The following is a 22,220-nucleotide window of genomic DNA, read 5'->3' as shown; positions in this document are numbered from 1 at the left end:
TTTCAATGTGTTTTCGTATAAACAAGTCTTCGAAAGAACAAGGAAAGAGGCTGATAAGCAAGCAGACAGCCAATGAAAGCCACGGCTGCACTGAGGAACGTGGCTTCTGATTATCACAGCGCCACGAATTTGTAGACCAACAGGGGAACATAATTTAGCACACAAAGCGCAAGAAAACAAGAAAGAATTGAAATCACACCCCACTGTAGTTGTTCTGTGTGGTTTTTAGTAGCTGTCCTCAGTCTCAGAGGTATGACCCAAGTCCCTGATCTTTTAGTACAATTTGTTTATCTACAACTGCTGTTATTTTAAATATTCTTTTAATCGTCTTTGTTTTAGTCAGCTGAAAGCACTCTTTCTTTCTGTTTGGCAGACAGAAATTATTCAGAAGCAAAGATGAGATCAAAACGTCCCTCTTGTGCCAACATGCTCACATTTTAAAAATTGTTTCATGTAAAGTTTTGTAAATAAACTCTGAGACCACAGCTAGAATATACAGGTTGTTTTTTTGGGGGGGGGGGCGAAGAACTGAAGCTGAAAAAGAAATCTGAAGATGATATTTTTGCTGTTGCATGTGACACCTGGGCAGAAACAAAGCATTTTTTAATAATATGGAGCTAATAACAGAAGCTCCAATCAGAACTTAATGCCTTTTCTTTAGTTATTTCTGAAACGTTGACCTGAGCTGAATCTGATTTATCCTACTGTAGACATTGCTAACAGAAGGTTTAGTTGCACTAATTAGAAACATTAGTTCCATTAATGTTAAAGCACTAATCAACATATTATTTAGCAGAAGCTAATGCTAAAACACTAACTTCAGTTTAAGTTATTTGTCTTTAAAAAAAAACCACAACCCTCAAGCACCAATTTAATTTTGACATTAAACTATGAATGAACTCCAGACACAAACCTCATATCATTTAAAAACAATTTCTTTTAAACCTTTTACATATTTTGTGCTTCCTCCATTTGTAAGCATCTTACCAATATTAAAAATGTTTTGAGTCTTCTTCACTCAGTAGTGACATCCACAGCAAAGAGGGTTGTTGTCAGCATAAGCCTGTTATGTATGGTGCATTCACTGATCTAAAAAAGATTAGTCTTTTGAATTTCTGACTGGTCAAACTGAAAATTGTCTGTTTTCTGTCATCAGTGGGTTTATTTGTGCATTTTTGCAGCTAATTATTAATTTTCAAGCTATTATTTGCAATGCATATTTATTATGACGCATTTGGTCCTCAGTGTAAATTCATTTTTCAGTTCAAATGTTGCTGCCGTTAGGAAGTAGGAGCAAACGCATTAATAAATACCCAGAGTAAAAGTGAAATTTTACACATAGTTGTTTAAAATAGACATGAAGGTTTCAATTTCCAGACATATTATTGATTGAACTGGCTATTTTTTCTTTCTTTTTTTTTTTTTAGAAAATTTTTGATCACAACTTGGAGGCAAAGTCCTGCTTGTTACTTCCAGTTTAGTGTTTGTTTGTACTGCCTCATCTGCAACAATGACCATCCTCTGGGAATTAGACAAGTGTTTACTCAGGATAATTGTTTTCATGTGTTTATCACTTAATACACACCCACTTGGAGGGAAAATGCAGTGTTTGTTTAGTGTTTTCAGTATTTCTTAGAGGCATGGCCTTGAATCACACCTAATTTTTTACCCCCTTTACATGTTTACTGAATGAAGTAGTAGTAATTTTTGTCATTTGTAATTTCCAGGCCACTAAACTAAACTACCCGGAATCCCATATAACACAACATCCAGCGAAGCTACAGAAATAGTCATTATCTGGTGCCCATTTTGATAAAAACTTACAGAAATGACAAAGTGGTGACAAAGAAGCATGTGTGCATTAAGAATACCAAATCAAATCATAAAAATAAAAGGCTACAGTAACCCCCAGTTGGTCTTGGCAGATGGTTGCTCGTAATGCACCAGGTTTTACTGCTGAAGGGAAGTTTTTCCTCTCCACTGTCGCTACATGCATGCTGGGCATGAGGGATCGCTGTAAAGTCAACGACACAACGCAGTGATTGTCTACTGTCACTATGTGGACATAGGAGGAAAGAAAGCAGCAAGTCAATGAGTTGTTTTTAGAAAACATTTTTAACCAAATTGAATAATGAACTGATTTTGACTTCATCACAAAATGGTTTTAAACGAAAGTCTTTCAAACTTTTTCTTAATCAGTTTTTCCTTTTATTATTCATTTTCTGCATGACTTTAATTGTGTCGGTGTTTCTGTATGTATTTGTAATTTAAAACCTTTTGTTTGGGCTCTATTTTGACTCTATTTTAATTGCTTTTCTTAATTACTTTCTTATACTATGTTTTATTATGTGCAGTCAAAACAAGATGTTTACATACATTATAGAAAAAGACATTTCATATAAATTTTCTTTCACTCTCTGATCAGTCTAAATCTTTGTGTTTTTCTGTTTCTGTCTTACGGGACTGAGATCAAAGTTTCATGATGACGTCTCCAAAACCTTGACCTTGTGGTCCTAAAGCCCTTTATTAACCAATTTGGCTTTATGCTTATGGTTATTGTGTGTTTAGAAGAGCCATTTTAGCCTAAGCTACATTCTGTTGTTTCCAGAATAAAAAATAGTAGACAGATAATCAGTGGTCCAAAGTCTGCCTTACTTGAAGTGCACCATTCCCTTCTTCAATGATTAACTCGCCCATTCTTCTGGCAAATAGATATAATATTGACAAGATTAACTGGCCTAAAAGAACAGAAGTTTTATCTCATTTGTTGGCAGAAAGGGAGAAAAACAAATAGTCTTTTTCAACATTTGTATGAAAACATCTGGTTTCAGATCTGGTGTCTTGACCTTTTTTGGAGGGATTTCATTTTGTTGTAACTTTTGTATTTGTTTTATTACATATGTTTTTATTTTGTAAAGCTTGTGTTGGATTTTCATGTCCATCTTCCTTCCCAGTGGGGGTCCCGGCTCCAAAAGAGATTCTCGACGATTCAAGGAAACTGAAATGTTTTTGAAGCAGCTCTTAAAAAGTATATCAGTCGCAAATCTGAACTTTTACAAAGTTGCCTTAGAAATTTCACCAACATCACAGTGGATTTTTACGACGACTTGCTACAGATGGTTTGAGTGATGGCCCAGAGACATGCAGGTGTACCAAACGTTCAGTAGTGTGTGTAGAGAGACGCAGCAGTGTGTTTCTCTTGGTGGTTTGTCTACCTGCAAACAGCACCTCTCTCAGGCCCCTTTGATCTGAACACTGAACCTGCCCTGCTCTCCCAAAGTGAGACAGGCAGCCCTGTGATCCTCTAAACAACCTGAGTGTGTGTGTGTGTGTGTGTGTGTGTGTGTGTGTGTGTGTGTGTGTGTGTGTGTGTGTGTGTGTGTGTGTGTGTGTGTGTACACGTGTGTGTGTGTGTGTGTGTGCGTGTGTTGGTTCTCCACAAACCTTTTTAATGCTTAAATAAAGACTCAGTTTTCCACCGGAGACATCACCACAGTGTGTGTCTGTGGGGAGCAGAGCTGCTATTCAGCTTTCTCTGTTCTGCAGGCCTGATAAAAGCATTGCCACGGTTCAGACACCAGCTCAGCAATTCATATAGACAGAGCAGAAGATGAGCCATAAATCATACAACAAAGTGAACGACCCTTTTCTCCCCTCTTCCCCTCATTCTCTTCTGAATAAGTGCTATGCCTCACTTGTGACCTTCCCTCTTCTCTTTCCTGCGTGTTTGTGTTTTCGCAGCACTCCTACTTCATCGCCCCGGATATCAATGGACTGCCAACTATCCCAGAGAGTGTAAGTGCTCATGGAAAAGAGGAGAAAAGGAGACAAAAGGAGATGAAGGAGAAATCCCTCCCTTATGGAAACATCCCTGCCTCTAATCGTTTTTAATCTAATACACATGTCACCGTTTGAAATTATTGCATCATCCTCTTGTTTCAGATTTATCTCCTGTGGTGCTTGTGCTTTAATGTTGAAGTTCAGTGATTGGCATAAAAGATTCAAACTGAGCACATGCTCTTTGTTGATTTTTGTGTTTAAATTCGAGCTCAAATTTTTATGGCAAGGGACACAAGATGACAGCAATTATCGGTCTCTCAGGCTGACGTTGAGTGAAATGTGATCCGTTTTCCCCAATCTGACTATTTTGGATGGATCACAGGCATGAATGCAGCTGAAACGCACATAATTCTTACCATTTATTTTTCATGTAAATCAATCTCTGTAGTAGTTTTTTCTTTCTTACACTGTTCTTTAACATATAATCAGGCTTCTCACAGTCTGTACAGTGATGTAGTGCTTACATTTTGGAAGCTAAAAACATTTTGTCCTGTTGCATCTCCAGAGGAACCTGACGGAGTACTTTGTGGCTGTGGACATCAACAACATGCTCCAACTCTACGCCAGTATGCTGCACGAACGGCGCATCATCATTACCTCAAGGAAGCTTAGCACTGTGAGTTCGTTCCTCCTGAGTCATCCTGAAGCTTTTGGTTATTGAGCCTCACCTTGTAGGCACAGAATGAAAAAAGCTTGGAAAACAACTAGAATACAGCATCAACCTAAAGGATTCTTCCCTTCAAATATTAATGTTGCTATTGTGTTTATTTTGAGAATGTTATGTGAATTTATGCCTGGTGTTCAGGAAGCCCAAGTTGCTTTGGTAGCGACCTGCAGCTCATCTGCATTGTTGGATCTGGTGTCTCTCATCTTCATCTCAACAATAACTGATAGATTATCTATAAAGGTTCAGGTCAGGCCAGTTTGCTGGCAAATCGAGCAGAGAAGCATCATGGTCATTGAACCAGCGTCTGGTACCTTTGGGTTCTCAGTCTTGCTGGACAATGAAACCAGTGGGATCTTGATTTCCTAATGAAATGCAAACTTCACTTACATCTGAGCAGAAGGCTCCAGTTCTTCTGCTCTGATGTATCTGTAGGCTCCAGTTCTTATTCTCTTTAGTTCAGGTAAGAATCTTCTACAGTTTGGTATGGTTTGGTCAGGAGTGGCCTCGTACAAGGTATTGGTGAAATACCTGCTGTCGAATCGTCTGCAAACTCTTAAATGTGCTTTGCTTCAAGACTGTGGTTACACTTGTTGCATCTTTATCCAACACATTTTCGCCTTCCACACAAATTCCCATTTATACTCTCGGATGCATCGCTCTGTGAACTGCTGGGTTGTTTAGCAATGACATCTTTGTGGCATATTTTTCGTGTGATAGTTGTCAATAACTGTCAACTTAGCTGTCTTTGCTTATCTATATGCATAGTGTTACTTCTTAAATGTAATGACTTGCATGAATTGTCTTTTAAATTATGTCCTATTTTATCTGCACATATATCTGTGTATCTTTAAGCAGTGTGATTTCCTCAAATAAAAAATTACTAAGAAACAGTCTTCTCTGATTGGAGGAGGGAAAACAAACGGATGTAAAAGGTTTTAAATGCACAACACTTTTATGCATAAAATGCAGCTGTTTTTTTTTTGTTATGCAGGACTTCTGCACTTTAATAATAATTCAGAAAGCTTGTTGCCAACTTGTAGACCTGCACCGTCATGCTTTAAATCAAATTCAAATGCCAAATTATCCCACTAAAACTGGATCTAACCTTAGGCTGTTCAATAGATTGAACATGATTTGCTTCATCAATATTCCAGCTGGATTTGAAACCCTAAATATTACGATGGAAATATTTATCTGACATGGCTTGATAGTTGTTCAGAGAGACTTGAAGCAGTCCCCCCTCTCACCCTCCGCCCCTCTTCTTAATCATCCAGCTCTGACAGGCTGTGAAATTCAGGCTGAAGCTGGGTTTTATGTGGCTGTTTGTACCATATAACCGCAGCATATTAATGTCCAAAATGCCTTAAATTATCTATTATTACATGCCTTAGCTTACTCTTAGAATTTAGAGTCATTTCTGTGTGCATGAGGGAGGAACTCTGTGTGTCCATCTCCCCCTCTTCCTCTCCCATGCTATCTTTGCAGCTGATGAGGCAGAGCCAAATGTTTATGACAGATTAGATGGGAGAGGGAAGTGATGTCATCCAACTTCTATTTGTATCTGTAGCTGAGCGGCTCCTGCCAACGCAATCTACAAGTCTGCAGAAGGTTTAACAGCTGGGGGCCTTTGGTGGTGTTTGGTGCTGCGGGGAAGTGTTCCCAAGGTCTCTCTTCGGAGCTATAATCAGGAGGAGCTGTAAAGATTACCCACCCCTCTGAGAATTTCACCTGTCTCCCCCTCCTCGGCTCAGACCGGCTGCACCTCAGCTGAGGCGGCACCCTCTGCTGTGACACAAGCAGAACATGATGTAAATTATCAGACTCGGGGGAGGGGTGAGAGTGTTTTCTTTTTTAGCACGAAGACGGCGTGTGATTTAAAGCTTTCTGTAACTTGAAGACAAACCACGCTTTTTGCTTTTATTGCAAATGTATGCCGGCAGAATATTTTAGGAGACCTTTACCTCCGTGAGCCTTTCATCCTCCGCAATTCCTCATCCAGTCGTCTTATCCATCCGTCTTCCTCAGGGAGAGGTGTTTTGGTTTGGTAGCTATGTATGTCAGGCAATGTAGTACAAAGGTATTTTCACGTCCCCAGTGGGATTACTTGCTGGCCTTGTGTTATTACCGCTCCTGTGATGCGTTATTTTTGCTGTTAGGATAGATTGACCTCGTAGTTCAAGCACAAATGGCTGCCATGATTCTTAAAACCAGCTAAGTGTATAGATACGCACCTAACCAAAAATACCTCCACTCATTACCCGCACCATTGTCATGTGATCAAACACCTTAAAGGATGAGAGACGTGTAATTGCTGTCAGATTTTGGCACAGCATTATGTTAAAATGAGTGTTATCACTCATTGGATGGATGGGTTATATTTCTATAGTCTGATCTCGCGGATAGAAGACGTATAAAGAAGATATTGGGAGATATTGTTGGAAACATCGTTAGTTACATCCAGCTGCTTTCCACCACCTCCGCCTTTCCAGTCGAGCAGAAACACGGGATAGAAAGTGGGAAAAAAAAAAAATCAGACACATCGCAGCTCATGTATTTATATATATTCTGCCTTCGTAAGGTGCTGCCTGTGTTAAAGCCCCCAGTGAACCCTGCATGTCAGTTTGTCGGTACATGGCTGCCACGTCTTGCAAGCAGCCGAAAGCAAAGGAATAAATCATGATCTTACATCCATGCGCCAGTTGACTTATTGCTGTTTTGTGACCAGAGGTGAATGGCACCGCTGTTTTTAAAAAGCCAGTTGGTGGTGGTGCAGGGGGCGGCAGCCAGCCGTGTGCAGCCTTGTCATAGGCCCGTATAATAGGGGTGCATCGGCCCTTCTTCTAACTAGTCAGTAGGGAGGACCCCACCACCACTGCCGCCGCCCCCCCACCCATGTCTTTCATCTACCCAGCCTCCCCCTCCAGCCTCTGCCCTGCCTATCGGCCAGCGTCGGCTGACAGCAGCCCTCTCATCAGGCTGTCAGGCCTATGCTAACAAGGAGCTATCCATCCACCGTGCCCTAGAGTGCCAGCTGTCTCCTGGTTTCCAGCTTTTTTCCTCTGTTGTTCCTCTTCTCTCTCTCGCTGACTTCTCTTTGCCTCTCCCGGCTCTCGCTGTGTTAGTTATACTTTCCCTGTGACATATTATTTTCTGTCCATCTGTCTCTCACTCTCTCGCTACACCTCTTTCTTTCTGACATCGCCTTCCTCTTCCTGGGAGTCCTAATGTGTCCTTCAGTTGTTGGGCAACTGCAGAACATTGGAACATCCTCCCCCTGCATCCCCCTCCCTCAGTACCTTCCTCTGCTTGTCCTCGATAAACTTCCCCTTCCTCGTGTGTCCTGTGCGTTGTTGGTGGGACTGTTAATGCGCATGTGTTTTTCCTTGAACAGAGGATACTGGGGTACACTGAGCCTCCCATTGTTGCTAGGAAACAGTAAAAAACACTGATCATGTGACCAAATAGTTAGGAGGAAGTCATCGTTTATTCAAGTGTGTGAAGGTAAGAACCTCATGGGTAAAGTGGTTAGACTTTGTGGTGGTACTGTGTGTTTTCCAGGCATCAATATCAAGTAACTGTTACCTTCAGTTTTTTATAAAAATGATAGATGGATATATCAAATATGACTTGAAAGAAATTTGACTTTGTAATTTAATGCCTTGAAATTGAATCTCTGTCTCTTTAAAAACTCTGCTCTTTCTGAAACTTCACTTTCAGAAAGTCATCACAACGTCGCTCCTCTATTAACTTTTTAACAAGCACTGAGAAGTACTTTATGAGTTCAGTTGAAGGCCCAGTCCCACCAGGTGTTTGCTAATTGCTGCTGGCTAGTCTGAAGGAGCTGAGTGGGGAGAGTTATAGGGGAGAGCTGCTTTTTGAGGAGTAAATAATGAGATGCGTCTCAAAGGCGGCCCTCGGTTCACCCAGGTGTTTTGCACAGCTAAATGGTTGCCATTGGAGATTCAAGGATTTCTCAAACATGAATGAAAGAATCACAGCAAAACTACAGGCATGTTTTTGGTGAATGCATAACAATTACATGATGTGAAGCTCAAAAAAGTAAATTTAACATAACACTGCCCTTTTAAAAAAACATTTTTCACTCTTGAAAATGAATTTAGTCTATCATAAGTTTCCTAAGAATTGTATTTTGACTATAACAGATAATTAAAAATGTGTTTTATGCTTCAGTTGTGCTATGTATGAGCTCTAACATGAGGTCATAAACCGAAGATAAATTTTAGCTGTGGGCACAAATAAAGTCAACATTGTAGTTTTGGTTAAGTTGAGCCGCTAGCATGACCAACTTGCCAAGGATTCAGTTCTAGCGCTTGGGGTCGAGTTGGAGAAGAGGGTTATGTTCTGTGCGTGCGTGAGAGGGAATACAGTTCAACTTACCCCATACAGCGGTAAGCTGAACTATGAAACAACTTTTTTAACATGCTATATTATCAAAACTGTTATGTTTCTGATTGTTTGAAGGGATGCACAACATCATGAAATATATGTAGATATACAAGTTACAGACCAAACCGAAGTTGCCTTTGTGTAGTGATCCTAAGTATGAAAAATGGCTAATTTTACCACAGTCCCCCCTATTTGCTCTTGCAGGTGTTTGCCCCTCATGCCTTCTGTCTTCCTGTGTGGGAGGCCTGGTGTTAGCGGCTACATGCGCCGCCCTGCATGCCCTCTACTTCTCTCCCAGTGCAACATACCCGTGTATGTGCCCTTACGAGACTTGACATCAACGTTTGTCAACACGGTGGAAAGCAGAGCATGCATAATTGGTGACTTAGTGCATAGGAGAAGAGAGGGAAGGGCCAACGCAGCGATAAAGTAACAGGATAAACGAGGAAGAAGAGAAAACTGTAACTGATACCAAGAACCTGGGCAGCTGTATGGCCTGTTTTTTCTTTTTTTTCCAAATCTGTTTTATAGTTTTCCCACAGATAATGATTAGGCCATTCGATCACATAAATATGCTTTCATCTTAACTATTCCACTTTAGTTCTGGGTTTTGCCGCTTTTAATGGTTTTATTTCCAAGATTGTCCCTTATTTACCATCAACTTTGATCAGCTAACATTGTCACCACAATGTTTCACAGTGGGCATTGCTAGGGGTCATTTAGTTTTAGTTTTTCTTCAGACATTGTTTTGCACTTTCTTCCTCGTCTGCTGTTTTCCCTGTATGACGTCTTTTGAATTTCTCTTAACAATTCAGCATTGCTGCCACCAAAGCCAGATTTTGTGACTGCATGTTGTCCTGCTGACAGATTTTTTTTAAACATAGTTGTCCTCTTGAATGTTTCTCTGATAAAGATTCTGCATTTAGGTGCATCAGAGTAAACAGGGATGAAAATGAGTACACACAATTGTCCGATTTTCAGTTGCAGCAAATTTTAAAAACCATCTATTATTTTCTTTTGACTTCACAATAAAGACAAAATGGAGGTTTGTAATGGTAATGTGATGAAATGTGAAAACCTTCAGTTTGTATAAATATTTTTGCAAGGCACTGCAGGACTGAGTTTGGGAAATGTGTGGGGATAGAGTTGGAAGTAAAAGGCTAGTTGAGGAGAAATGAGCGTTTAAAGCTGGTGTGAGAAGGTCAAGAGCAGCTATGTTGATACCGTTCCTCCTGTCAAATTAAATTACGCCGCCTGGAGCAGCAGCCGGTTTCTTCCGCAATCTGTTTCTTTACAGTCGAACAAGTCCAGTAAGACACTTCAGGACGGAAAAGCAGAGTATATTTTATAGCTTTTAAGTCCGCTTTATTGTTTATCCCAAAATATGTGAATTAGATTCAGCAATTTTATGTTCCTTCAGCAGCCAGTAAAGAATAATGATGGGTTTTGAACATGTTTGCTGATATGTGAGCTGCACGAGTTCAATGTGAGGACATATTATAGGATTTCCTCACAAAGCAATATAAAATAACACTTAATTATGCATAATTGTGAAGGGAAACGTAAAACTCATAAGTGTGACTTGAAATTTTGAACCTCCTTTACTCTGATGCTCCTCAATAAATTATCAGTCTGTATGTGTGCAATTGAATCTCGGTGCAAATCTAGCTGTTTGGTGTAGGCCACATTGTCCATCGACAGCAATAATGACCAAACACTGTCATGGCAAATTTTATTCTATTTTATTTATTTTTATTTTTATTATTATTAGAACAAAAAAAAAGATCAACACAAGTATACAGAAAAACAGTAGACGCAATGTCCATCCGTACCACAGTCAGGAGTTATTTACATCAAAAAACAACATTTAAATTGCGGTACAAATTATATTTTGGTTGCCTTGAGTTAATTGAATCTAGACAGTAATTTAAAATATGAAACCACAAAACTAAGGGAGTCGGTGACCAGTGATTTTCTGGATCTCAGCCTGGAGATCAACATTTAAAATAACTAGAATCTTATTTTTTATTGCTATTCCTTCCTTGTTTTCAAGCTCTTTATGCAGAAATATATTTTATGTCAACTCACTCAGAGAGATAAAAAAAAAAAGTGAGATGAGAAAAATAGATGCTTTTGAATTTGGATTGATGGAGAATTTTAAAGCAGAGATATCTTATAAAACAATATTCCAAGCTTACCCCACTTACCATACTTTTTTCAAAAATGGAAAAAGTATAGTACAGCTCTAAATCTATGAAGACAATAGCTGTCCACCTAAACTGAAAAGTAGGATAAGTAACACATTATTTAAAGAAGCAGCTAAGAAGCCCAGGGTGAGTCTGGAGGAGCTGCAGAGATTCACAGTTCAGTTGGGAAAATCTCTTAATGGGACAACTTTCTTTTCTTTACAACTGTGGTCTTTATAGAAGCGTTGCAAGAAGAAATCCTGTGTGTAGTTTGCCACAAGACATGTAAATGAAGAAGTTGTTCTGGTCATGTCGCTTTGTGACCTACTTATAAATCTGTGAGCAGAAACTCAAACTCAGTCGACATCTTCTATTGTCAATTGCCACCTTCAGGTTTCACAATCCCATAGTGGAACATGATGGTGGCAGTGCCATGCTGGGGTGATTCTTTTCGTCAGCCAGGACAGAGAAGCAGGAATCCTGGAAATAAATCTCTAACATACAAAGTTTGAGACTGAGGTGAAAGTTCACCTTCCAGAACAACCCTAAACCTACAGCCAGAGCTGCAGTTTGTATCAAAGCATATTGATGTGTTAGAATGGCACAACCAAAGTCCAGACCTGAATCCAAATGAGAATCTGGGGCAAGGAAGGGAAATTGACATTCACAGATACTCTCCATCCAAGCTGACTGAGCTTGCACTGTATTGTAAAATAAATAAATAAAAGTTATAGATGTGCAAAGCTGGTGGAGACATATCCCACAAAACATGTAGCTGTAACTGCAGCAAAATGTTGCTTTGCAAAGCGTTGGCTCAGGGTGGCTGAATACATATGAACACTTATCAGATTTGTATCATTTCATTTCCATTTTACTAGTATGCTTCACTTCAGATTTATCTATTTATGAAATCACAATAGAACACACTGAGGTTTGTGTTTGGGACGTGAAAAAAATGGAAACAAATTGAATAGTTGTGCAAGGCATCAATAATAATTGCTACACATGCAGATTCACTTTACCTTTTGCCCATTTGTTTATGCAAGTGTGTTTGGATGTAAAATTTTAGAAATGTATGTGTATATAGAATTTTTTTCCCCCTGAAACATGTACTACATTCAGGAACAAAGAAGAAAACGAGAGCTGCTGAAAATTGGAAAGACATTTGATAGCAGCCAAGATCGCCGATAACTGTGCAGAAATCTTTCTATTTGTTTTTATGTAATTTACACTTGTGTTCATTGCTGTAAGTGAATATTAAGTAGGTTTTTTTGTGTGTATTGGAGCTGCACAATACCTTGAATCGCAGTTGTCATTGCAGTTTTAATGTGTGAAACTTCACAGGCCCAAAAGACTGCTCGGATGTGATATTTGTTTTTTTATTATATTTGAAGTGTCATGAATTCACCCTCAGCATGCAAAAAGATACATTTAATCAGTTGGATGGAGGTTCATTGTGCCTAATCTCCAAATGCAATGTGAATTTTAGCGGCTGAGATGTTTAAGATCACAGGTGTTGGGGACATTGTGATGATTTAAAACAATAATGAATAAAGTTTCTAATAACTTATGGAAGCAAAACCTTATGAGACACTGAGCTGTTTGCTGCTTGCATCAAGTATGAAATTAAACTGGATTTACACAGCAGGTCTTTATGCTCAATTTCAGTCGTTCATGTCATTAATTAAACCTGACCGCAGTGAGACTTGTGTGTGAAAGATTTATGACCCCAAATCGACCCACATGTGCAGAATAACAACGATGACGTCACACAGCAGCGCGTTCTTTATGGAAGTAATATGCCGTCTGTGGATCGATTTTGGAGTTTATCCAGCAAAGAAAGCCGAAAGTTTCGTTACAAGATCACAACACAAATAAAAAAAGCAACGGATTTTTGTGCAGCATTGACTGCAACTTTTGTAGAGTTGTTTGTTTAATGTGTAGTAAGAGCCAGGAGTGAGAGTGGAGCGATGTGGTTCAGGGACAGGCTTCTTTTCCAAGTTCAGAATCATAATTTTCATACATTGTTTACATCGATGACATGAATGTCAGATTAAATGCACCATCACTGTTCAGACTGAAGACACTTTGAAACAATGGGATATGTGTCCTAATTAATCCAACATATGGAAGTGGCACAGATTGGAATTTTTTGGGGTGAAAAGATCAGAATCGGGCCGATCAGAATGTGGTGAAAAAGCTGAATATGGGTCACATTTGAGCAAAAGAAAAAAGAAATCTCATTTGGGCTACATTTGCCTGTTGTGTGAATGTTACCTTAGAGTTGGAAATTGACCAACTGGTTTCTGAATTCTCAGTTTTAGCTTGGCTTCCGGTTTCAAAGTTTGCATTCATGTTGTCCTTCTTTACTCCTTTTTTCTTCACCAACTTTCCCCTCCTCCCTCTCTGTTCTGTCGTTCCGTCCCTCCGTCTGTCCCCCTTAGCCCCCGTCCGTCCTTTAGTCTCACTGAATGGGTCTGCAGAAACTGCCGTTCGTTTGGCCACTTTCCGCCTAAGCCACAGCACACTAAAAAGCTCTCAGGGCAGAACCAAAGACCTTGACTGCTTTTTGAAGCAGGCTGTCGCTGTATAATCGGTTAGCTTCTCTCAGCGGAGGGGGCAACACACACACACACACGCACACACACACACACACACACACACACACACACACACACACACACACACACAGCATAAGAGGCAGGCAGCCCCTCATTACCGGGCAGAGCCCTGGTCCCTGAGGACTGGACCCAGCACCTAATCCTGTATTTGTTCTTGGGGACTGTATCTGTGATTCTCCATTGAATGGAATATTAAGCACCCAGGTCTTTTGTGGAGCGTGTAAGCCATTTGGCTCCACTCATCTATTATTTATCAGCCTGGCAAATATTTTATCAGCCTTAGCCTCTCGTGACCCACTCTCATGTGAAGCTCTCCTCTAAATGAAGAAAAAACGGGGGGTTATTATTTTTTTTTTCCTTTTCAATTTATCTCCCGTTTTACTTTTTGCCTCATTTGTTCTAAAACCTGGACAAGGACACAGGGATTTGTATTAATCTAAGAGTTTTGAGAAGCAAATATGTGAACTATTCCTGTGGAGTTCCTTCCAACTTCCTTTATCTAAGGAAGCACACTGTTGCCTCCATCGCTTTGTAGATAAGTAAAAGAGGAGCGTAATCTAGATTTGCGTTATAAATCATAATCCAAGTTTCGGACTCCCTTTCCCAGCCAGCTCCCCCGAGCCCAGCCACCCAGCCTGAGCCGGAGCGAGACAGAGACACAGAGAGAGAGAGAGAGAGAGAGAGAGAGAGACTTGTTTTCACTTTCAACCTGAGAGTAAATCATGCCAGTTGGGGGGCTCACCTTGAGGCCTGGTGGAGATAATTGGAGTTGGTTAGCGAGGTGTTCTGTGCCATTACCTCCTGGTACCAGCGAATGGCTGGGGCTTGTCTCGCACTCCCAGAGGAGGAATACACCCGCCTGTTGGCTCCTCACTCAGCGTGCGTGTGTGTGCGTCTCAGCGTAGGTCCGCAGGCAGATCGGTGACCCCTCTTCATCACGATTTAATGGCCCCTTACTAGACGGAAGAAGGGTGTGATAGTTTTGATAGCCCTTCTTTTCGCCGAGCGCACTCAGTTCAGCTTATTAATATTCATCGCATTGATTTATTTTCAGAATTAAAAAAAAAACAAAAAAGCAAAGTGTTTGCCAAGAAATTAATCCTGACAGGAGTGTGGCATTGTTGTTTCATTTTCAGACAGCAGGAAGCAGGAATATGCATATGCAGATACACAGAGCAAGACACCAATTAAATGTTGATTAAGTCTTAAGTATTGTGGGACTCTGTGTGTGAAAGACAATAAGAAAGAAAATCATTGCTTTTTGTTTGCCGGCTGATATGAAAAATGAATGCAGTTAAAACAAACGGAGGAGGGATGGGGTGGGGGGTGGGGGGGGCGCACAAACACATGAATGCTTCTTTTCTTTCTTAGATGCCTGAGCTTCATCAGAGGGTGTATTTGGACGCCCCCCACACCCTCCTCATCTTTTTCTTCATCTCTTCCTCCGGCTACGGTTGTTTTCAGCCACCGCGCTCTCCGGCTTTTGGCCGGTCAATTGTGACACTCTGCGTGTCAGCGAGCAGGGGGGGTCTCTTGGTAGCTGTGCGTGTGTGATAGTGTGTGTCCGCTTCACACTTTGGCTGTGAAGCTGCCGCGGTATAACGCCGGCTGCTGCTGCGGGGGTCCCGGCGGTATTGGCCTAGCCCGCAGTCTCTCTTGGCTAACTCATGTTTCATTCTTTGGCAATTTGCCCTAATGAAGTCCCGCAGGAGCCCCTCAGACCTCTGTTCTCTTTCCATATTTAATCATGTTATTTTAATCTGGGGGATGAGCTAACGCCTCTGTCTCCTGCTGTGTCTCTCTGTGTATGTGTGTGTGTGTGTGCGTGAGTGTGTGTGTGCTGCAGGTCATTACTATTGCTGAGTTTTTGTGACATGTCATGTCAGGAAAGGAGGGGGCCGCTTGCTTTAAGACAATGGGAGACGATGACTTTAATTCTGAGTGTAATATTGGTTTGACAATGTAAAAAGGCTCTTTGAAAAGCAGTGTCATCCTTACATGATGCGGCTCATTATTTGTTAAAAACGAGGTTAATTATTCCATTTTTTCCCCAGTCATTTCTCAGTTTTTCTCAGATTTTTATGGCTGCTGTCAGTGCTGTTTTAGCCTTTCTTTTGTTGTCTTTTTTTTGTGCAGGTCACAGCACAAAACCTCTCTTCAATAGAAATACTCTGACTTCATTGTTTTCTCATTTTTAATAGAAAAACAGATTTTTTTTTTTTTTTTTTTTAGATAAATCAGTACAGAGCACAACACTTTAATTAAAACAAATGTCGTCTTACATTAGGTCAAAATATTTTCCCCATTTTATACCGATCTCTTTTCTCCTCTGTTGTCTCTTTCATCAGGGTCAAGGAAACATCCAGCCTGCTTGTTTAGCTTTTATTTATCATCTTAATTTTTCAATGAGTAGCATAATTACAGGCACCTCTTAGTAAGTTATAATATCATCAACAGTTAAATTCTGTCAGTAATTTCAAAATGTGAAAGATTTATATTTGGATTCATTTTACATAGCAACATCTATCAGTTTTATTTTTAACACATGTGGCTCAAACAACTGCGAATGACTCACTGACTCCAAAGAGCAAATAAATTTTGTCATACTGGTGATATTTTTCTAAGGTTTCCCTTAGACATTTTATTTCATTTTTTTTATCTCAGTGAGATATTACGTTAAATAAAATAAAATAATTAATTAAAAAGGAAAGTTAAGTGGAAGGAAAAACTGGTGATCACAGCCTTGAGGGGACTCTAATGCCAAGCCCATCCAAGAGTTTGGAGGAAAATCGTAAGATCTGAAGCACAGATTGAGTCGGTGTTTCAAGAGCAAAAACACAGACACATCCAGGAAATGTGCTGAATTGGGCTAAGGAGACAAAACAACAAGAATTTATCTTTTCAGATGAAAGTAAATTTTGTATTTAATTTGGAAATCAAAGATCCCAGTCTGTAGGAGGGAAAAATAGCAACTTGATCTTCCTTAGCAAATCAGCAAGTCCACATGCCTCATTGATGCAGTAATTCCTGCTAAAAGAGCCCAGATAAAGTATTAACTGCATAAAGCACAGCAGATCAACACACTTTTCCCCCTCTTTTTTAGCTGATATTTCTGTCTGTGAAATGTGTATTTTATTTGGTCTTCTGTAATATTTAAACCAACTGAATTCTGGGATTTCATTCGCTGAAAGCTGAAATCATCTAGATTCACAGAAAGAAAATGCTTAAAAGGTGTTTGTGTCGTTTCCCATTCTGAATGACGGATTAAAACAAACAGTCAATGATATCATTATGTATTGAAATGAACATGTAAATCTCTGAAATAAAAGCATGTTTTATTAAACTAGATGTTGTTAGTAATAGTTGCTGTGGATTTGTCGTGTTTGTAACAGTGAGAAGACATTTCTCTGTATGTAAAGTTGGGCTGACGGCGACCCCTCCTGTCTTTCTCTGTGTAGTTAACTGCATGCGTCCACGGTGCAGCGGCTTTGCTCTTTCCGATGTACTGGCAGCACATCTTCATCCCGGTTCTGCCTCCGCATCTTCTGGACTACTGCTGGTAAGCCCGACAACCTCTAAAGCACAAACACAATCATTATCAACTTAAAGAAAATGTTTCTGCTGCTCTATATTTTTTTGTCCTTCTTTTTCCACCCTCCTCTTTGCTGTCCGCGTCTGATGCTGGACCTCGGCATGCAGACGTATAGCCGCACACACTGCATCATGTGCAACAGTTATGCATCGGTTTTAGCCACTAAGATATCCGTGTTAAAGCGTTGCCACACATGTTCACACGCTCTCCCACTCAGTCTTTGTGTTCTTGCGCGTACGCCTTCTCCAGCAAGGCTCCGCACATAATGAACGGACCAGATCACCTTACTCTATATTTCATGGCAGCTCTTAGCGGCACGCTCTCATCATGGTCCGAACTCTCTCAGGGGTTCATTACCTCCCTTCCAACACAAATCCAGCAAATCTGATTGGACTTGATTGAAACTGAACGGAGAGCAGAAGTAGTGTCTACAAAATCTGCATGCTTTCAGGTTAACTTTTTATCAGTGCAGACGTAGCATACATGTGTTGACGTCAGCATGGTTGAATGGGGTTGCTTGCACGGTGCGGAGCGTTTCCAGGAGGGACGGATCATCTCAGCGAAACTATTCTTCACTGACAGGGAAATGTGATTTCCATCACTCTGCAAAGACTCATCGTTACCTTATTAAATGACGGGGTGTCCTCCGTTCCCTGATGCAATAACTAAATTACATTAGATGTTCTGTGTTCCTCTACATTACATCTGAAATTCTGTAAGTCAACGCTGGGCATCCAATGAACACGACAGGCCTGCCTATTTGTTTTTATTCTGTCACTTTAAAGTGATTACGAGCTTTTGGTTTATAAATCACTCTGACCAGAAACATGCTAAAGTGTTTCTCGTCAGTCAGAAACACTTTAGACTGACCAGTCTAAAGTGTGTTTCTTTTAGAAACGCATCTAAAAGATGTTCCTATCATAAAAGATGTTTGTTCCTATCTAAAAGATGTTCCTTTTAGATAGGAACATCTAAGAGGCCTCTTCTTTTTTTTTTTTTTTTTCCAAACCAGGAAACTTTTTCATGATATTCTTACACAGGAATGCGGTTTAAAAAGAAAAATGAAAAATCGCATTGAAAGACAAAGTTTAAAGAATAATGGTGAAAGTGAAAAAGAAACTGCGAAATGCAAAAGGCATTTTAGAAATGTACCGATATGAAAAAGCCAACAGTTTGTGTTTTCAGTGAATTGCTTCCAGTGCTAAGAAACATAAACAACTAGGTGCAACCCAGCGAGTTAAAATATTATTAAAATTGTATTTATTTAATCTTATTCAAAAATTCAAACTCATGCATAACTTGTATATTTTACACACAGAGTAATGTATTCCAATCTACTATTTTTGAATATCACAGTTGATAAAAAAAAATAAATGTGTTTCTCACAGAATAGGAATATTATTTATGCAACCTATAAAAATGTTTCAAATGTCTTCATGTTCTATACAGCGTATGCGCATATTTATGGTTTGGGCTCCTTTTGCTTGACTTCAGCTCTTATACATTGTTGGGTCCGGTGTCTCATCTTCCTCTTGATAATTAGGTCAGATTAGCTTTGGTGGCCAGTCAAACCGAACGTTCCCATAGTTACGAAACCAGATATTGGTGCTTTTGACCGTTCTTGCAGGTGCCAAAACCTGCTAGAAAAGTGGTAACCATGACGAGCTTGAAAATGTGTTGATATATCGCTGCTCCGACTTTGGGTTTGAGTAGACACAGTGGACCAACAATCATGGCTCAGAAAAATCATCATTGTGGAAACTTCACATTGATCTTAAATAACTCGTCATGTAGGCCTTGTCTTCAAATCTGAAGCCACCAAATTATCGATTGGGCTTCGCTAAGTCCTCTCAAAACTACATTTAGCTGTTACTTGTGCCCTTCTTTTCCACCATATTTTTTCTTCTCACTAATTGTCCATTAATATTTTGGGAGGCAGCTCTCTAGAGGCTGATCTTCTTTGTGAAGGGCGACAGTGACTGTCTTGCACATACCTGTCAAGTCACTGTTGTCTTAAAAATAAATTTTTATTGGTCTAATATTCTAAGAAACTGAATGTTGTTTTTTTTAATCATCTTTAACAAAAATACTATTTTCTGAGCGTTACTTCCTTTCTTTTTGTTCTAATCCTGGAAACACGGAGTGAAAAGGTTGAACCTGAACAGCAACTCTGAGATCTATTCAGGGCCTAATCCCTTAATTACTTCATAAGCCAATCACTGTGCTTTAGATTTCAGAGGACCTTTAAGATAACTATAATCACATTTAGTGATACTGTCAATTTTCTGAGTTAAAACATAAAAAAGAGAATCTCTGAAATACTTCTTGGAATACGATCAGTCATTTACCAGCTGTCTCTGAGGAGATTCAAGTTGCCTGATCAACTTTCGTTGCTGTCTACGTTTTTAAACTATTTTCTATTCACCCATTAGTGACAGCAGTGTGTATTTTTCTGTAGAGGTAGGAAAAGGGAAACGGCATTTATTGCACCTGGATTCCATATAAATATCTCCACTGTTCTGAGGGCCTTGGATATAAAAAGGCTTGTTGCTGCCTGTGACATTATCATGTTATGACATCCTGATATAGGAAAGAATCTACACTTCAGATTATTTTTCGGGTCACGTTTAGTATTTTGTTCTGTGTTAAGTATTGGCTTAACATAAATCATCTTCATTTTTGATGTTTTGTATCCAGTCTGGATTATCAGACAAGTCTTTGTAATTCTTTGTAATTAAAATTTAAGTTTTTATCTGTAAAAACATTAACCAGCATGTAGTTAGAAATTGTTAATTATATCCTTTGAAGTATAAATGGGATTAATCTATTCTCCCCTTTTTTGTTGCATTAACATCTGCTACCTCTATCAAAGTACCTGCAGTATATTCTGTTTTTATCTTTTATATATTATTTTCCTTAGCAAGAAAAATCGGACTTGGTCAAATGTAAAAGAAAACAGGAAATCGGTTTGTGCCTGGAAAAATCCAGATCGGTGCATCTCTTATTTATGAATTTTGGAGAAAAGCAACAGATCCATACATTGAAGACACTTCAATCTTTAGTTATTTAAATTTGTATAAAATGACTGAAAGGTAGATGCTATTTTTCCCTAATAAACGTTGCGTCTGTATACACCACTAACAGATGTCTTGTACCTTCTACATCCTCAGTGCTCCGATGCCGTACTTCGTGGGAGTTCACTATAGTCTGCTTGAGGTATGTTATCAAATTAGTTTATCCATGCATATGCTATAAATGTTAATGCAAAAACATAAAGATGCTCCATGAACGTCCAGGGTTTTGAAAACGAGGGTTGAAATGTGCGAACTGTGAAAACTGATTTTGATTATTCATTGCTAATCCAGATGTTTTGTTGAACTTCGGTGTCGGAAACAAATGACAACTCAATTCTGAGTTTGTGTCGAATATTTATGAGTTAATTCATCATGAATTAAACAATGCTACTTTTAAAAATCCCAACTTTTTACACTTTCACATCTTTTTCATTTTTCTTTTTTTTCTTTTTTTTTTGTCTGTTTCTGCTCCGTCTACTGCTTGTGTGTGCCTTGGCTTCTGAACCAGAAGTACAGAAGGCAGAGACAGAAAGGCAGAAAAAGCATCTGCAAACAAAGAGCTTTTCTTCTTCATTGTTAAACCCTGTGTTGGTTGGGGAGCAGGCCGTCATCAGTGCGGCTGTTTCATGTGAACGCATGACGCAAGAGCGCACACATTTTTGCACTCGTGTGCGAGTGTTAGTTTCTAGGCGTGTGCGTGCGTGTGTAATTGCCTATAATGTTATGCACACGTGTGTTTAGGCGCATGCGTGTGCATGTGTGTGTGTGTGTGTGTGTGTGTGTGATAGTTGTATGACAGTTGCGGCAGTGGCAGTATTTATCACACTCTGCATCCGTGACAGACCTTCTTTCCGCCACTACATAATTAGTCCAGATCAGCATGTGAGCCTCCGCTGCACAGGCTGTCACAAAAGTGACAAACTAGAAATTCACACACTATGCTGCCTCCCACCCCACTCACACACATGCACACACACGCACACACACCACACCTGCCCATATCCTTCCTGCACCACACTGAAATAATTGTTGAATTTGTCGCCATCAGGATGCGCTCGGCACAGCACAGCATCGCTGGGTTGTTGTTGATGCATGATGTTCTGGTTCTGTGGAACGCGCGCTTAGAGTCCAAATGTTTCCTCTCAGCCCCATTCTTCATTTTCCATGTGTGTGTTATAGTATAGGTGGTCTACTTTAATTTTTTTTTCTCCTTTCGCAATTTTTTATTGTTAATTATCAAGACATGTGAGACTTTATTTGTAGTGCTTGAAATAAAAGACAAATTCCTTATTTGTGCACAAAACCTTGACCAATAAAACTGATTCTGATTCTTAATTTAGTCTGATTTATGTCCAGAATATGTATAATTACGATAACCCAAAACAGTCAACTAATTTAAATAGATTTAAACACAATTACATGCATTCCGATTGTAATTCAGTAAAGTACAGTGAAATTCAGTTAATTTGGGTGAAAGTTGTCTTAAAAGAGAAGATTTTTTCCCCTTTAAAGATTTTATTTCTTTCCTTTTTCTTCAATTTTTTCGATCATCAAACATATTTGAACATAAACAAAATGCAGTTTTCACATTTGAATTACTAAAACAGTCACCGTCACCCAAAATCTGACAAACAGTTGTGATAACTGTGAATGAGTCTTGCGGCCTCCTCTTCTTTTAATTCAGCCACTTTTTGAGCATCAACGGCCTGTTTGAAATCAGCATCTAAATCTGTGCATTTTTATTCTTTCTTTGAGCTTTTCAGGGATATTTATGCTGGCATATTTTGGATCATTGTCCTGTTGCATAACCTTATCACACTTGACTTTAAGGTG

The 22,220-nt window shown here is 39.6% G+C and overlaps 1 protein-coding gene across 2 annotated transcripts in view; it reads left to right on the top strand.

The window, feature by feature from the left end:
* dennd1b (DENN/MADD domain containing 1B) overlaps window positions 1-22,220 on the top strand; it is a 139,229-nt gene that overhangs the window by 63,589 nt on the left and 53,420 nt on the right. For both annotated transcript variants that reach the window (XM_008406565.2, XM_008406566.2), the window contains 4 exons: window positions 3,742-3,795; window positions 4,346-4,456; window positions 17,180-17,280; window positions 20,484-20,529. In XM_008406565.2, coding sequence (XP_008404787.1) covers window positions 3,742-3,795; window positions 4,346-4,456; window positions 17,180-17,280; window positions 20,484-20,529 — 312 coding nt within the window. The remainder of the gene's footprint in view (window positions 1-3,741; window positions 3,796-4,345; window positions 4,457-17,179; window positions 17,281-20,483; window positions 20,530-22,220) is intronic.

This window comes from Poecilia reticulata, linkage group LG4, assembly GCF_000633615.1.
Source record: "Poecilia reticulata strain Guanapo linkage group LG4, Guppy_female_1.0+MT, whole genome shotgun sequence".
NCBI classification, from domain to species: Eukaryota; Metazoa; Chordata; class Actinopteri; order Cyprinodontiformes; family Poeciliidae; genus Poecilia; species Poecilia reticulata.
The sequence above is the reverse complement of the archived record's forward strand: the minus strand, read 5'-3'. Positions and strand labels throughout refer to the sequence as shown.